Source organism: Equus quagga, chromosome 3 (assembly GCF_021613505.1).
Source record: "Equus quagga isolate Etosha38 chromosome 3, UCLA_HA_Equagga_1.0, whole genome shotgun sequence".
NCBI classification, from domain to species: domain Eukaryota; kingdom Metazoa; phylum Chordata; class Mammalia; order Perissodactyla; family Equidae; genus Equus; species Equus quagga.
Window position 1 is genome coordinate 69,462,546 of NC_060269.1, and position 17,647 is coordinate 69,480,192.

General features: G+C 43.9%; 1 protein-coding gene across 2 annotated transcripts in view; it reads right to left on the reverse strand.

The window, feature by feature from the left end:
- Window positions 1-9,248: 9,248 nt before the first annotated feature.
- The window catches only part of XPO7 (exportin 7), a 100,873-nt gene continuing 92,474 nt past the window's right edge, over window positions 9,249-17,647 (reverse strand). For both annotated transcript variants that reach the window (XM_046656392.1, XM_046656391.1), the window contains exons 22-28: window positions 16,095-16,177; window positions 15,646-15,860; window positions 15,287-15,425; window positions 13,114-13,274; window positions 12,569-12,667; window positions 11,871-11,998; window positions 9,249-10,849 (exon numbers count right to left, since the gene is read on the reverse strand). In XM_046656392.1, the coding sequence (XP_046512348.1) occupies window positions 10,756-10,849; window positions 11,871-11,998; window positions 12,569-12,667; window positions 13,114-13,274; window positions 15,287-15,425; window positions 15,646-15,860; window positions 16,095-16,177 (919 nt within the window). In that variant the 3' untranslated portion in view covers window positions 9,249-10,755. The remainder of the gene's footprint in view (window positions 10,850-11,870; window positions 11,999-12,568; window positions 12,668-13,113; window positions 13,275-15,286; window positions 15,426-15,645; window positions 15,861-16,094; window positions 16,178-17,647) is intronic.

The window sequence follows — 17,647 nt, forward strand, 5'->3', positions numbered from 1 at the left end:
AGGCAGCAGGAAGCAGCGGCATTCATGCCCCTTCCAGCTCATTGCTTCTCTCTCTGTCCTTTACCTATCCCCTAAGTGTGGGCCTTTTCCAAGGTCCAGAAAGCCTGTCCCCTAGGGTTGTGGTCCCCAGAAAGGCAGAGCCCTGTTTCCAGAAGGATGATCTCTCTCCTGTGGCAGGGAAGGTGGGGGGATGAGGACAGTGACTACAGAGGCAGCTGCAGCAACTGGTGAGGAATGGGACACAAAGGGTGACTTTACAGTCACTCATGACAGAGAGGGCCAGTCATTTAACAAACAGCAGTTCACATACTTAAATGTTTGGGTGGGGGTAGTGAACAGGTGACACGTCAGCTGACACATCCCCTTCTGTCCTGCCCAGGAGACACCTCTTGAGACTGAGATAACCAGGGATCTCTTTCATTGCATTCTTACCCTTTACTCCCATCAGGGAAACTTCTCACTTACATATAAGGTTCATTGATTTTCAACAAAATTGCCAAGGTAACTCAACAGGGGAAAGATAATCTTTTCCAAAAATGGTGCTGGAGGAACTGGATATATCTCTCTGGAACCCTGATTGGAGCTTCTGCTGTGCAGGAATTAGCTTTTTTTTCTTTTTAAAATATCAACTTTATTGAGAAAAAATGCAGTTATTCAAAGTGTATAATTTGATGAACTTTGACAAATGTATACACCTGTGCAGCCATCCCCACGGTCAAGTTATAGTTTCTTCCATCACTTCCCACATTTACTTGTTTCCCTTTGCAGTCATTCTCCGGCCCTTAATGCCTAACTGGTATTAGGCAAACACATATCTGCTTTCTGACACTATAGATTAGTATTGAGTGTTCTAGAATTTCATATAAGTAGAATCATACAGGGTCTTTTTGTCTGCCTTCTTTTATATGTTGGATTTATTTATCCATATCGTTGCTTGTATCAGTAGTTTGTTTCTGTTTGTCGTTGAGCAGTATTCCACAATTTGCATATCCAGTCACCTGCCAGTCAGTTTTATATGTCAGCTTGGCTAGGGTATCACACCCAGTTTTTGAATCAAACACTAATGTAGGGGTGGCTGTTGATGTAGGTGGGGCTCAGGACAGGCCACCCCAAAATATGCCACTTTGGGACATTATTATTTTTTTTTTTAAAGATTTAATTTTTTTTCCTTTTTCTCCCCAAAGCCCCCCAGCACACAGCCGTATATTCTTCGTTGTGGGTCCCTCTAGTTGTGGCATGTGGGACACCGCCCCAGCGTGGCCCAATGAGCAGTGCCATGTCCACGCCCAAGATTCGAACCAACGAAACACTGGGTCTCCTGCAGTGGAGCACACGAACCTAACCACTCGGCCACGGAGCCAGCCCCGGCACATTGATTATTTTAAACTAAAGTTACTTAAGAAACAGCTGGTGCAAGAACACTGGGATCCTCCACTGTCCCCCCTGAAAGCAGAAAATAAATTTCCCATGTGAAAGTCACGCTCCCTTCACCGGGAGCTACAGAAACATCTTACTGCCAGAGAGAGGGAAGTCAGGACCAAGAGGCCATGTAAACAAACTCTACTTAGTTTCTGCACTAATTAGTACCTAAGCCTAAGTTTCTTTGTCTTGTCAGTTCTTCACAAATTTATTGTTTCTTTGTCTAAAAGGCATAAAAGCTACCTGCTTTGGTCACTTCTTTGAGTTTTCACATTTCTATGAGCTCCCGTACGTATGTAATTAAATTTTTTCTCCTGTTAATCTGTCTTACGTCAATTTAATTATTAGGCCAGCCAAAGAACCTAGAAGGGTAGAGGAAAAATTTTTTCCTCCTCGACACTGTGAAGGTTTTTTATAGATGTAATTAACATCTACAATCAATTGCCTTTATGTGAAGATTACCCTCAATAATGAGGGCCGGACTGATCCAATCTGTTGAAAGACCTTACCAGGAGGACTACGGTTTCCCTGAAGAGGTTCCGTCTGTGGACTGCAGCTTCAGCTCCTGCCACAGAGCTCCCAGCCTGCTTTTCCTGATGACCTGCCCTACAGATTTCAGACTTGTATAGCCAGCTCCCATAATTGCCTAAGCCAATTCCTTGTAATACATCCCTGACAGATACACCTGATGATGGATATTCGGGTAGTTTCCAGTTGTAGACTATTATGAATAAAAATGCTATGAACATTTGAGAGCAAGTCTTTACATGTACATATGCTTTAGTTTGTGCTGGATATACACCTAGGAGTGGAATTGCTGGATCATTTCGTAAGCATCTATTAAACTGTTTTTCAAACTTCTGTACCGGTTTGCATTTCTAGCAGCAACGTGAGAGTTCCAGTCGCTCTACATCTTCACCAGCACTTGGCATCGTCAGTCTTAATTTTACCCCTTCTAGGGGATGTATATAGTGACATCTCTTGGGGGTTTTATTTGTATTTCTTTGGTGACAAATGATGTTGAGCATCTTTTCAAGTGTTTACTGGTCATTGTTGTATCTTCTCTTGCAAAATACCCATTCAAATATTTTGTCCATTTTAAAATTGGGCTATTTTGGGTTATTCTTCTTATTGAGTTGTAGGGCTTCTTTATACATTTTGGATACCTGTTTTGTGTCCAACATATGTGTTCCAAAGATTTTTCACTCCTGTCTATGGCTCGTCTTTTCATTTTTCAAAATGGTATCTTTTAAAGGGCAGGAATTTTAAAATTTGATGATGTCCAATAACTTTGTTTTCTTTTATGGCTCGTACTTTTGGTGTATTAAGAAATCTCTGCATAACCCAAGGTCACAAAAGTTTTCTCTTTTCTTCTAGAAGCCTTGTAGTTTTGGTTTTTACATTTACAGCTGTATTCCATTTGGAATTAAGTTTTGTGTATGGTGTTAGGTAAGGGTCGAGATTGATTTTTTTCCTCAAGTGAATATCCAGATCCTCTAGCATCATTTTTGGAAAAGACTATTCTTTCTCTACTGAATTACCTTGGCATTTCTGTCGAAAATCAGTTACCATATATGTCTATTTCTGGACTTTATTCTGCTCCCTTGCTCTGTCTACCCTAGTGCCAATACCACATTCTCTTGATTACTGTAGCATTATAGTAAATCTTGAAATCAGGTAACTGAGTCTTCCAACTCTGTTCTTCTATTTCAAAACTGTTTTGGCTATTCTAGATTCTTTGCATTTTCATATAAATTTTAGAATCGGCTTATCAGTTTCTACAAAAAAGCCCTTTGGGATTTTTACTAGGATTTTGTTGAATGCATAGTTCAATTTGGGTAGAGGGGACATCACAATTTTGGGTCATCCAATCCAGGGACATGTTATCATCTCTCCATCTATTTAGATCTTTAATGTTTGCAGCAATGTTTTATAGTGTACAGATCTGGCACATATCTTGTTAAATTTATTCCCATGTATTTCATGTTTTTGGATGCAATAGGAAATAGTATATATTTTTAAATTTCATCTAAGAGTTTATTTTTAGTATATAGAAATACAGTTGGCTTTTGTATTTTGACTTCATATTCTGTGATTTTGCTAAATTCACTTATTAGTTCTAGTAGCTTTTTTGTACCCCAAATCATGACATCTGTGAATAGTTTTACTTCTTTTTGATCTGTGTGCTTTTTCTTTCTCTCTTTTTTTTTTTTTAAAGATTGGCACCTGAGCTAACAACTGTTGCAATCTTTTTTCCCCTTCTTCTCCCCAAAGCCCCCCAGTACACAGTTGTAGCTTCTAGGTGTGAGTGCCTCTGGTGGTGCTACATGGGACGCTGCCTCAGCGTGGCCTGACAGTGGTGCCATGTCCACACCCAGGATCTGAACCCACGAAACCCTGGGCCCCCAACCCTGGGTGGAGTGTGCGAACTTAACCACTTGGCCATGGGGCCGGCCTCCTTTTCTTTCTTTTTTGTGCCTATAGGTATACCTCAGAGACATTGTGGGTTCAGTTCCAGACAACCACAGCCAAAATCATAATAAAGCAAGTCACACGAGTTTCTGGGTTTCCCAGTGCATATAAAAATTATGTTTACACTGTACAGTAGTCTATTAAGTGTGCAAAAGCATTATGTCTAAAAAAACAATGTACATACCTTGATTAAAAAATACTTTATTGCTAAAAAATGCTAACCATCATGTGAGCCTTAGTGAGTTGGAATCTTTCTGCTGGTGGAGGGTCTCGCAAAAACAGCTGTACCTGTGAAGTGCAATAAAGTGCAGTGCATTAAAATGAGCTATGCCTGCATTTGCCCTGGTGAGGACGTCAGGTACAGTGTTGGACAGAAGTAGTAAGAATGGGCATCCTTTCCCTGCTTTTGATCTTAGAGGAAACATTTAGTCTTTCACCTTTAAGTATGCTGTTGTTCGTGGCTTTTTCATAGATGTCTTTTAACCCGTTAGGAAAGCTTCTATTCCTAGTTTGTGAGAATTTTTATTATGAATAGGTACCGAATTTTGTCATGTGTTATTGACCTATTGACACAATCTGATTTTTCTTCTTTGTCTATATGGTGAATTACATTTATTGAGTTTTTATGTTAAGGCAACCTCGCATTCCTAGGATCAATCCCACTTAGTTATGTTCTGGTACCCTTTTAATATATTTTTGAAGTTGATTCGCCTATATTTTGTTAAGGATTTTTGCAGTACTGTTCATGAGGGATTACCAGTCTAAAGGGTTTTTAAAAAAATGTCTTTGTCTGCTTTTGGTATCAAAGAAATGCTAGTTTCATAAAATGATTGGCACCTCCCTCCTCTTCTATTTTCGGATTTTTTTGTGCAATTTCAGGTGCTCTGCCTGCAAGAGCAGGGAAGTCTCCTTGGAGCACACTTCCATTCCGGGTCACCAAGCGCTCTGCCGACATGCTTCTTTTGTCTTGACTCAGCTGCTGTTCTATTCTGGAACCTGGGACTCATACTAGAATCTTCTTTCCTTTACCCTCCACATCCAACTGGTCATAAAGTCCTGTTGATTCCACGCCCCCCCCCCCCCCCCCCCACCGATACTTCTCAACTCTCTCCTCACAGCCCTTGTTTTGGTTCAAATCCTTACTGCCCACTAGCTGGTGCGTTAAAGGAAGACTGGCCACCAGGCTGCTTTGCAAAGTGGCCTTCGGAAACAGGGCTTTTAGGATAAAACCCCAACCTCTTTTGCCCCGCCTCTCATCCAGACATGTATGGGGCCGCACTCCCCCTCCAGCCAGGCTATTTTTGCAACTCCTAGAAAGGTACAAAACGTCTCCAGCCCCGGTGCTGTGCACGCCCTGCGTGTCCCGCGCGGCCTTCTCCTGCCGGCTCCTTCCGCGGGGGCTCCTCCTCCGCGCTCCCAGAGCAGGTGGAGCGCGCCGCCACCATCCTTTCCAGCCGGGTCCTTGGACGGCGCCTCACGACTGCCACGGCGCACGCCGGGGCGCGGCCACGCGCGTGACCTCGAGCACCCGGGACCCGGCTCGGCGAGGGTCCGAGGGCCGCGGCAGCGCAACTCCCGCCTTCCAGGAATGCCCGGCACCTGGCGCGGCGGGCCGTGGGCGCGGGCAGGAGTCACGACTGCGCCTGCGCAGGGCGGCGGCGCGGGCCCGCGAAGAGATGCGTCCGGGAACGATCCTGCGCGCGCAGACGCGACGGGGGCGGCGGCCTGTTTGGGGAAGTCGAGCCGGGTCGGGTGCGCCCCTTTCCTCTTTCCTTCGTGGGTCAGGGGCATGGTGCCAGCGGCTTCTGCTCTTTTCTTTTTGGGAGAGGCCCAAGGCAACGTGCGCGTTTCTCCCGCCCAGACCAGGCAGCCGGGGCTCTGCACGGCTCTCACCAGGTCAGGTCCAGCCCATCACCTCCCCTACCATCTTCTGCACTCTGCCCACGCCCCAGATACACATCCTTCTCATTCATCAGGACCTTTTCCGTCTGGTCCAGGCTTGTAGGGAGCACATTTTGGTTGCTAAGATGGGGAAGAACTAGGGATAGGAATACCTCAAATAGAGTGTGAGTAGGTCCTAAGACTTAGGGGCAGGGACAGGAGCGGCGAGACCTGAGAGAGTGGGCCTCTCCCTTGAGTCTTGAGAAGGGCAGGTGGGCAGAAGGCATGGAAGTTTAGACTGAGAGGGAGGGTCTGCAGACCGGGAGAAGGCAGGAGGTAGGGCGGGGAAGCAGAGAGCAGTGGCCCGTGTCTAGCTGCATGGCAGGGTTCTGCTGCAGCGTCAGTAGCTTGGCTGGTAAAGGTTCTAACTTGATTTGCTTTGTGACACATGTCCCAGACTGCAAAGTGTTCAAGGGTGGGGAATTGGTTTTCTGATAAATAGAAATGATAATGGCCTGCTATATTCTCAAAATGAAAAGTGGTTTCATTTCCATTGATTTCCCAGATGAATTAATTCAGCCTTGAGAGGATGCTGTACCTTCACCGCCCAATGTACTCTTGAAGAGCTGAGGCAAGCTTGGGCTTTCTGACTTGGATACTACTGCTCCTACACGTCCCCACCATTTTACTCTAAGACTCTGTACGGTGGCCCCTCTGAGCTTTACATAAAGCCAGATCTATTGTCCTACTAATCAGTTTTTATCCTGAGTTTGGTTGTCCTCCAGACCTTGAATCCAGACATGCATGGACTGACTTAATTTGTTATCCAATAGCAGGTGTTGGAAGAGTCCCCATTTGTCATTTTTCATTTCTTTGTAACCTAATGGTGGTTTGGGCCATATGGGTAATGCTGTATGCTTAAGTCTGAGCTGTCCGTCTTCACGGTTATCAAGCAGAATGTAAAATATAATTGTGTATGGTGCTTGTATAAGTACTGTTCATTGTGTTTTGGAGTGAGTTCGTACTGTTGAGTGGCAATGAATTTGCCTTGCAAGTGATGATTTTTGGTTTTGAGTTTCCTTTTCTGTTGCTGACTGTCAAAAAGGTGTTTGGCCTATAGTGGATGCTAAGTATTTGACAAATGAACAGAGAGCAGCAGTCAGGCTGTCCTGTAGGGTTTGCTGAGGAAGAGGGATGATGTTCCAAGCTTGATTCCATTCTCCATTCTGATCATCTACCGTCTGGCAGCTGATTCGTTTAGCTGACCCACTGCTCCTGAAATACACCAAAGTGGCTGGCCAGTGCATTCCAGGCTATCTAAGAAACTCCAGATAGATGTAATGGACCCAGGAGACAGGTGACAGAGGCGAGAATCCTCTTAGACATTATTTAGCACCTAATTGGCAGTTGTGTTACTTATGGCTGGTGAGTATACTTTTATCCTTTCAAATTTATTTTAAAAATATTTAAATAGGCCTTTTAATTAGTCATAATCATTTACATTTTCAAGGCCTTGTTATCAGATTTATGACTTTTGCAGGTTGCCTGTAATTATTTTTGCTTTGGCACTTTGGTAGCATTAGATGGCAACTTAGGTTTGTTTGTAGATCAGGCAAAAACCTTGGGTGGGGGGAGGGTTGGCTGATGGCAAATAGGATATAGAGATGTGTTTTGTCTCTCTTCATGTCATCTCATGACCAAGAGTATTTTGGAAGATAGTCTGTTTCTGCACTTGGTTGAAATTTCATACGGTACTAGAACATCTTTCCATTTGGGGGAAAAAAACAAGGTCTTAAGAATAAGTTCATGTTTGCAGAATATAAAACTTATTGGACACTCACGTTAAAGTCCTTACTTCTTAAAATCTAAACAGCTGAAATTTGACCCTGGGCCAAATCCCTTCTTCTTTTGTCTGATTTATACTTTGGTGGGAATAGATAACCCTTATTTGGGCAGAGCCAACAAAACACACATACATACATAATGCAATTTAATAATCTGCAGTAAAGACTTTAGGTGTTCTGTCAATGTAAGGCACAGTATGTGTCAGGAAACACTGTCTAAATAGACACTTGACATGGTGACCACAGTGCCCAGGATATTCCAGAAAGTAATAAACTCTTGTTTTAACTGAATACAACCTCCACATGACTTCCTGGGGAAATTCCAAGTTTAAAGATAACTGGCTTCCCAATTATTAGCTTGAATCATGTCAAATTGCTGATAATTAATCAGAAAAGATGGCTACTTTTTGGGTACCCCCCTTATAATCGTCAATTAAGAAAGGAACAGCTTCACTGGTTAACAAATTCGATGTGGCTGGGGAAGATTTTAACTGTGGCACTTTGTCAGGACTGGACTGCATGAGGAAGCACCACCTCTGGTGAGTTTCTTGCCTCTGAAGTTGTTTTTGAGGAAAGGCAGGGAGGGGGGTCTGGAGTTTTGCTTATCACTCAGCATCTCAGGATAGTTGGAGGACAGGAAGTTCTTCAAGAACCTGTGAGAAAGTTATTTTTTGTCTTATTTACTACAGAATTAGAATTCAAGGTCACTGGAACATGTCACTGGAGTGTTTTGCATATTAATGAAGCCTAACCATTTTATATTTCTTTTAGGCTTAGAGACAGACCTGGCTAAGACGAATCAATTGTATTTGCCTTCTGGCCATTAGAATACAATTTTATGCCTTCGAAATGACTTGGGACCAAGAAGGTACCCAGAAGACTGAAACAGCAGACACGGGTAGCAGGACATCTCGGTAAGGTGGACAACAGCGGCCTCCAGAGCCTGTGATTCCCTGGATATGAGTGCTTTCCAACGTTCCTGACATTTAACTTCCCTTCCCTGGGTATTACATAGTATGGGAATGAGAAGCAGGCTCCGTTAACTGTAGTGTTCTTCATTCGATAATTCTGGCCCACTGAGTACAAAAAAAGTATGTTATGGGATAACATTTATCCTTAAACTTGTGAGGATCTAATGAATGAAGCCCAGCCACATTAGAGGAGCAGATGTCAGAACATTAACAAAACTAGGCTTTCTGCACTTATTATTCCTCTGCTTGTTGCCATGTTCTTACCTGGAAGCTAGTAAGGGAGAGTGGCTTCACTTTTATAGTTGTGGGCAACAGCAAAAATCCTTTGCAGACCTCATGGGCCAGAATTATCAAATGAAGGATGCAACAGTTAATGGGGACTGCTTCTCATCCCCATACTATGTAGTATCCAGGAATAAGAGGACTTAATTGCCAGGAACACTGAAAAGTATTAAGGTACATATTTTGTTATCAACTAAACCAATCATACTTTTAAAAGAAATTGAGTCAGACTTAGTCCAATGAAAAACAAGCTAATTGGACAAGGTTGAGGGATTGCTGTCATCTACTGGCTTTTCAGAATCCATGGTTCGGACACCTTCATGTGTTCAGAGTGGGACATGTCCCTGTAGACACACTAGACTTGATTGCTGAAACCAGGTCAGTAGAAACCATTGAAGTTTATTGGCGGTCACAATGCTTACACTGTATGCAGCAAACACCCTTACAAGTCTATCCGCAACCTGATCACGCAAGAAAGGATTCACCACACAGTTGCCAGAGGAGAAGAAAAAAAAATTAACAGGCTTGTTTCTAGGGGTAGAGGAGAGAAAAAAATGTAAAACCTAATTGGTGAGTGTCCCATGGGCAAGAGCTGAACTAGAGATGCGTACAACTAGCAGCAGCAGTTGTGGAAAAAGTACAAGGCAAAGAGCTTTCTCCATTAATTTTCCTCTGTAGGTTAATTTTTTTAATATTCAAAACATTTATTATGGTTTTCATTTTATAAAAATGTATATTTTTAAAGGGGTGGGAGAATGTTAAATACTTCATGCCAGGCAGACCTTGTTATTAAGAACCCCTCCACTGTGGTAACAACGTCCTCCAGTTCATACATTCGCCAGTGCAGGGTCCATATATAAATATCCACACGCACACCTCCACACACACTGCCTCAACGGCTGGGGAAGACTCAAAGGTGTTGGCCACACGCAGTTCAGCCTCTGGTGGACTCATCCAGACTACTCACCAGGAGAGCAACGGGTTCAACTCCTTCTCTCTGGTCTCCACCGTTACAGAGACCAAGAGCCCTAAATCAGAGAGTTACATCCAACTTTTAAAAGCAAGAGGCATCTGTCTGAGGTTGAGGGTAAGCAAAGTGGGAAAAAGGATGAAGCCAAGAACACCAAACACTTTTAGCTGGAGTTGTCTGTCACTGCAAGAGGCCAAAGGACCTAGGGCAGCATCTACGGCTGAAGGGGAGGGACGGTGCTCCACATGGCTTAGAGTTCCTAATAACAAGGGTAATACAGTAACAGGAAGTGGTAATTTTGGGGGCAAGGAAAGGGCAATAAGAAAAAATATACATTTGGAATTTTTACTTTTTTTTTTTTTGCCTCTCTACACTGTGTCACTAAATATATCTCTGCACGTTCACACATCCTCAGTCCAGTAAAGCTTCAGGCCACCAGAATACACATTTTTTCCTCACTCGCATACACAACCCCTCACATCAGCATTGGTGCACTAGACTCTGTAAAAATTTTTCAGTCACACTTTTTGTTTTTAAACTTGAGTCAATATAAACCTTGTTCAAAATGTTATGAAAAAATGTACATGTTTATACAAGGCAGGTTGTGGCAGGACACTGGGGGTTCTCCCTCCTTGGGTGGCCCCAGGAGGAGGGGGCTGGAATCTCACACATTTGTGTCTCTGTCTCCTCCCACCACCCTTCCCACCCAATCCCCCAAGAACCAGCAGCGCCCTGCCCCCTAGTGAGTGCACTCACACCCTTATTCCCTGGGGAAATAGCTAGTTGATCTTTGCCATTCTCCCCACACCCCAGAAGAGGGAGCCAGGATCAGGCAGGCCCTCTCCCTTGTAATTGCTCGCCCCTCTGGGCCAGACCAAAGGGATGCTGCTCTGTACAGGTAGAGTCCAAGGAGGTGTCAGCTCATCATATCATTGCTATTCACGCCATAAGTGGAATTCTTCATCGAATCGTTGACTTCTCGACGGAATGCGGACAGGTTCTGGGTGAACCTACAGAGAGGATGCATGTAGGTTGGGGGAGTAGGGTGGAAGGGAAGGTCTCTGCCTAAAATGCTTCTAGCAGACAAGGAGCTACCGAGAGACAGAACGTGTGGACTGATGGCTTCTGTTTTTAAGGTCAGCTCATGTCAGTTGTGAGACTTTAAGGGCAAGTTGGGCTAGTTCTGTGCTCCTTTTTACCTGACAACTTCATGGCAGGTCTTGAGATCTGCTCAAATCTGGGGCTTGAGGGCCACCATGGGCTCATGGCAGCACAAAAGGAATCTTACTGACAGAGGTGGGAGGTGACCGTCACAAAGTGAGGGCAGGAAGAGAGTGAAGCTGTCTCATTGCTTAATGCCAAGAGACCTGTGGTAGAGAGCTGTGCTGTCCAGCATGGTAGCCACTAGCCACATATGGCTACTGAGCACTTGAGTTGTGCCCAGTGCAACTGAGGAACTGAATCAAATTAAATTTAAAATTCAGTCCCCCAACCACACCTTGATTAATTTAAAATGCTGTATTTTAAATTAACTAAAATTAAATTAAAAAATTAATTTAGAAAAACCTGACATTCAATTCAGTTACTGAACAACTTCTAAGTATGTTTGGAACAACTTGAGTATGGGAATCTACTTTGTCCATTGTAAATTTTAAGAAATCTAAATACAAATCAAGTTATTGCCAATGAAAATTTAGCATCTGAAGTGAGATGCCCCGTTAAGTGTAAAATACGCAGGATCTTGAAGACTTAGTACAATAAAAAGAATGTTAAAATCCTCAATTTTTAAATATTGATTACACATTGACATGAAAAAATTTTGGATACAGTAGGTTAAATGAATTTTGTCTCTTTCTACCTTTTTTAAAATGTGGTTACTGGAAAATTTAAAATTACTTACATGGCTTCCTTTTCCAGTGGACAGCACTGCTTTAGATGGCCTCTAAAAGACTTTCAAGGAATTTCCCTTGTTTCAATGATTTGAAAAATGACAATTGCCTAGGATTTCTTGGCAGGGCCCTCTACACTTACCTGTCTCTATTCTTTGTAAGAAGATTTCGCTCAATGCCTTCCATCAAGTTTTCAAAACATAGATGCATAGCCTGCTGCTTCTCTGGTGGCTGGCTGTTCACGATACTATTCCTTAGGTCAGAAAAATACTGTGGGGCAAGGAGTGAGACAGGGTAAGAAGAGAAGATGGGGAAAGGCAGATTAGCTCCCCATCATCTGCAGGGTTGAAGGAATTTTCTCCAAGAAGAAATGGAACACCCACTAACATTACATACCTGTTTTTTGATTCAAGCAAGTACTTGCAAGATAATATATCTTTATCTTACTTAAAAATCAAGAATTTTAAATCTCTAAACACTATAAGGGTTACCTGATCCAGATTCTTCTTTTATTTCTAGACTTACTTATGTTTCTGGCAGAGCTGGAACTAGAACTTAGATCTTAGCTGCTCTGATCTCCAGGTATATTCTCCCCTTGTAATACTTCCTCATCCTTTACCTTTGTCTGAACTGCCACATATGCTGACTTCTAACAGATAAGTGATTATGTGTTATTCAAAGCAATGAAAAGGACATGCTCAGAAAATGGGCCGTTTTCCCTCTGTTTTACCACTGTGGGGTGTTTCTTTAAGTATTTCACACAGTGCCCTGGAAAATGACAGGCACACACACACTTAGCCGTGCTTCTGGCTCTGGTCACCAGGGAGCTGGCTCGCTTACCTTTTCGTTAAGTAGTATCAAGCCAAGCAGCGGTCGGGACATAGACCACTGGTTTCTGCAGTCTTCAAAGATGATGATGTTCAGCACCGTCGACAGCATCTGGAAACGACACGGAGGCAGTGACCCGGGGTGCGGCTACCCAAGACAGAATGACAGATTCCAGACAGAGGGTTTTATCAGGTTGAAGGCTTTTTCTGTCTAGGGTAAACCAGATGGATGCTGCTAGCTCATGTCCACTTACAGCAATGGGTGAGCAAAGTCGTTGTCATGGAAGGAGGACACTGGTCATGGGGCAGGCCCTGGGCATGCACGTTGGTGTGACACTCAAAAGAGCAATTCACAACCTGATTTTCACCCCCAGATTTTCTGTATCCAATGATTACTCAGCAAACTCAAGATCCACTACAATTTTAAGGCATACACTTTACCTCGGCAGCATTAACCTGATGAGATGGTAGTCACTCATCTTGCTTCACCTACCCTCTCTGAGGGGTTCTTCCATTGTAGGACACCCCACACTGCCTCCTAACCTTCATGTTCCTTACCTGCTGTATCATCTCTGGATGCTGCTGCATAATATGCAGAAAGCGATCACTCTCCTGGTTCAGGGGTGTTGTCCTCTTCTTGGTGCTACGTGACAGCTGCTTGAAGAGGTATGTCACGATGTGGTCCAGGCAGGAGCAGCAGCCTGTGCACACCATGGTGTCTGGAAGAAGGAGGGGCAGGGGTAGAGCAGCTGGAATGCGTAGCTGTGGATGGTGACTGGGCAAACCTGGATCGCCCTGAGCTAAGATCCCAGAGGGACCCAGTCCGACTGGAATTGTGGCCAGTTCAGCCAGGGCCACTGCTTGGGATCCTTCCTGTTACCCTCTCATCCTCATCATATAGCAAGGTCCAATTCTAAGTTGGAAAGTGAGTGTGTAGTAATAGATAATATAAGGAAATAAATATTGAAATTATTGACTGGATGTGGTGTGCATGTATGTCTTTTGCTTCATTAAAAAACCCAAATAGTTTACATATAGTAAGTACTTCTATTGTGTCAGAGATTGTGCTAAAGTCTTTACAGGTATTATCTTATTTATCCTCTCGAAAACTCTAGGAGGTAGGTGTTCATTTTACAAATGACTAAAGCAAAGTTTGAAGAAGTTACGTGACTTGCCTCAAGATCGCTCTGCTACTAACTGGAAGAGCTGTGATTAGAATCCAGGAAGCCTGAGATGTGGCCTACACTCTGAGTTACCTGGGTGATGTCATTAAGCACAGCTTAATACAGCCTATCAACAGCTACAGTTTGTTGGAGTGGGCCACCATGTTCTTTATTCATCTCCAAAGCATTTCGGGGGGATCGAGGTAGGGGAGCTGCAGACTTGTCCGTGCATTTTACCCAGGGGACACTGTAGCACAGCCTGTGGACAGAGCTCTGACTAGGTGAAGCTCAGGCCACAGCACTAAGAGTAAATCATTCTGTTTCCATTTATGCAGAGGTCCCTCTATTTTTAAGAAGCTATAAAATAGTCTTCCAAAGCATGGTCTGATACTTTGACTAGATTGTCCTAGACATGGCTATGCACTTTGCTGAATGGAAGTAAATGCATACCAAAGAAGTGGCACGCAGATGCGGACAACTCACCACAGTAGACGACCCAGAAGCTCTTCTATGTGCATTTGCCCTAGATCATGATTATTTTACTTAATTGTCCTACTTATGTTTTGCTTAGCCCAACATAAAAATGTATTTTACTGGGGCCAGCCAAGTGGCTCAGCAGTTAAGTGCACACTTTCTGCTCCGGCCTGGGGTTTGCCGGTTTGGATCCTGGGTGCAGACATGGCACCGCTTGGCAAGCCATGCTGTGGTGGGCGTCCCACATAGAAAGTAGAGGAAGATGGGCACGGATGTTAGCTCAGGGCCAGGCTTCCTCAGCAAAAGGAGGAGGATTGGCAGCAGTTGTTAGCTCAGGGCTAATCTTCCTCAAAAAAAAAAAAGGTATTTTATTTTCTGAACACACACATACCTACTAAGATCACTAGAAGGCAGTTTCTCCAGCCAGACAGGAACCAGCTGGAGCAGGATGAAAAAATATAGAGATAGCTGAGTAAAACCCTTCCACAGCTTCTACTGTCCTCCGGATGAACTCCAAACACCCTCATATGGCTTACAGGCCCCCTTCGTGATCTCCGGATTTCCTGTGCCTCCCTCTCTTTCCAGCTTCCCTTCATTCCTCTTCTGTAGGAGTGCACCAGCCACCTGGACTTCCCAACCCTTTCTTGCTCCTAGATGCTAGCACTTGGTGTTCCTGCTGTGAGGAAGCCTCCTCCACCGACCTGATAAGCCTGTTCAACTTTTAGCTTTATGCTTTCCTACCAATTCTTCTGGTCAGCCTTCCTTGCCCCCACCTCCTCAAAACCAGGAGCTGAGGTATTCTTCCTGACAGCTCCTACGGCACTTCGTACTCACCCCTACCGTAGTGTCTTAGTAGGTAAGCTGAGTCAACAGGCTGTTGTCTGTTTCACTACTGTATCCTTAGTGCCTGGCACAGCGCCTGGCCCTCAGGAGGGGATCAGTAAGTATTTGCTGAATGAGAACGTACCCATGAGTTATGTATTCTGTTGTTAGGGCCAATTCCCCAAAGCAGTATCCTTTTGGATACTGGGGCAAGATTCTCCCTTTTTGTTTAGTTAAGTGGTAAAAACAAACCAACAAACCCAGGGGCTTACCAAGTGCAGTAAGTCCTTCAGAAATGGAAGAGAGAATATACATGATGACATGAGGTTCCAGGCTTGCAATAAAGTTCATGTGGTCCTGGGTCAGGACTTCCAGTAGTGAATAGTAAGACTGGCTGAGCTTGGGGTAATCCTGTGGGAGAAGAAGATGAAAATTAGCTTAGGCACTGTGTACCTCAGCATACAGGCAGCAGGGTCTTAGATCAAATAGCTTAGTTCCCTTTGATGGGAAAAACGAAAGACCTAGTTGGAGCTGGCTTACAGTTCTCAAGAGAAACATTCAGTCATGGTCTCAGCAAAAAAAGAGAACATGATTAGGGCCTTGGATCCTGTCAATGAAGCTTAAGGCTTACCAGGAGATCACTGTGGGGAATGGAGAGGAGCAGCTTGATGAAGGTCTGTAGAGCATTGTCCAGGGCATCGTCTCCATAGAGACGGAAGACTCCAAAATTGACATAACTCCCACTGAGAGCAGCCTTTAGCATGGAGAAGCAGATGGAGACACCCTTTAGCTTCAGTGCATAGACCTGATCCTTTGGGACTTCTCCTAGTGTCAGGATGCGATTGCCTGAGTAGACATGTGATAGATAATGTATTTATTTAACGACATTATAGTTGATAGTTTATAAACCAACTCAACCCTCCTACTCCAAAGGTCCTTGGTGCCGGCTGGCACTGTAATACAAATGTTATGAGCAACATAGCACGCCTTGACAGTGCTGTCCCAGCCACTGCCAGGGCATTTGGTATGGTGACTGAGCTGGAATTCACTTCCAGGGTTCTGCTCCACTAACAAACTTACCATACATTGTTATCATCTTGCTGGTTTCTCTGAAGAGTAAGATGCCATTGGGGGAAGAAACATCAAACTGGAGTCGCTGGGATCTAAGCAGAGAACACAGGAGGAGAAAAAGTCAGAGGTATGTTGTTGGAAGATTGGGATACTTCAGGCGTTCATCTGGGTACCTCGGGTGATTCTTTTCGTCACTAAGATGTGCAAATTACCTAGCCTAATGTGAAATAACCAAGTTAATCAAAGATATTTAACCACTGATACAGCTTATATCTTGAAGATCAACATGCTAGATTCAAGTTCTGCTCAAACTGAAAACATTTGAAAGAAACAAAAAAATGAAGCAGCAGATAAAATTATTCTCTTAAAATTCTCAATTTTATTTGATTAGCATAGCTTCTGCCACAGTCACTTCTTGGTAGTACTAACTCACTGCCCTTTGGACACGAATCTGTATTTACCTTTATGGCTTCAGTGGCAGTTGAGGGAAGGGTACAAGCATTGTTACCGCGTTATCAGAAGAAAAGATACAAAGGGACTTTGAATGCTACAAGAGCAGACAGCTAGGAAAGGCAAACATTCTAAACAACTGGAGTTCTGAGTTCCTGACTGTTCCCTAGACCAGGGCATGTCTTCTTTGGTTTGCCCCACCTTTTAATGAGCTTCACTGATCTAGCTGGTGAGGCCTCAAACCCAGGAGTCCTTCATGACTCCCTCCCCACACTGAGCCCCTCAAGATTTCTCTCTACAATATGCCTGAATCCCTCCATGTCCTATATAGTCCTTCGACTTCCACCCTTGCCCCTACAGTCAGTCCCATTCTTCACCTTGTGGCTAGGGCGACACCTTTGAATCACGTAAATGAGGTAATTTCAATCCCCTGCTTGAAATACTTCCTTCAGTAGCTTCTCACTGTAACAAGAATATGTGCCCAGGCTCCACTGCTCTACTATGTTGCTCTAACATCTGGCCTCTTGCCTGCCTGTCTGACTCATAGCCTACTATGGCCTCCCCTCACTCACCATGCTGTAGCCAGTGGCATTTTTCTGTCTCAAGTCCCAGCAAGCTCCTCCTATCTTAAGACTTTTTGTAGGTGTTTTTTCTGTTTAGATTGCTTTTGCCCCTTCTCTTTGCATGGCTATCAGAAACTTAGATTCCCAACTTAAATCTCACCTTCTCTCACCCTCCTCTCCTTCAATTCCTGTTTTATTACATTATTTTATTTTATTTTATTTTTTTTAAAGATTTTATTTTTTCCTTTTTCTCCCCAAAGCCCCCCAGTACATAGTTGTGTATTCTTCATTGTGGGTTCTTCTAGTTGTGGCATGTGGGACGCTGCCTCAGCGTGGTCTGATGAGCAGTGCCATGTCCGCGCCCAGGATTCGAACTGATGAAACACTGGGCCGCCTGCAGCGGAGCGCGTGAACTTAACCACTCGGCCACGGGGCCAGCCCCTACATTATTTTATTTTTTCAGAGCACTTACCACTGTCTGAAATGATCTTCCATACTTATTTTACTGTCTTCCCCCTACAATGTAACATCTAAGAAAGCAGAAGTTTT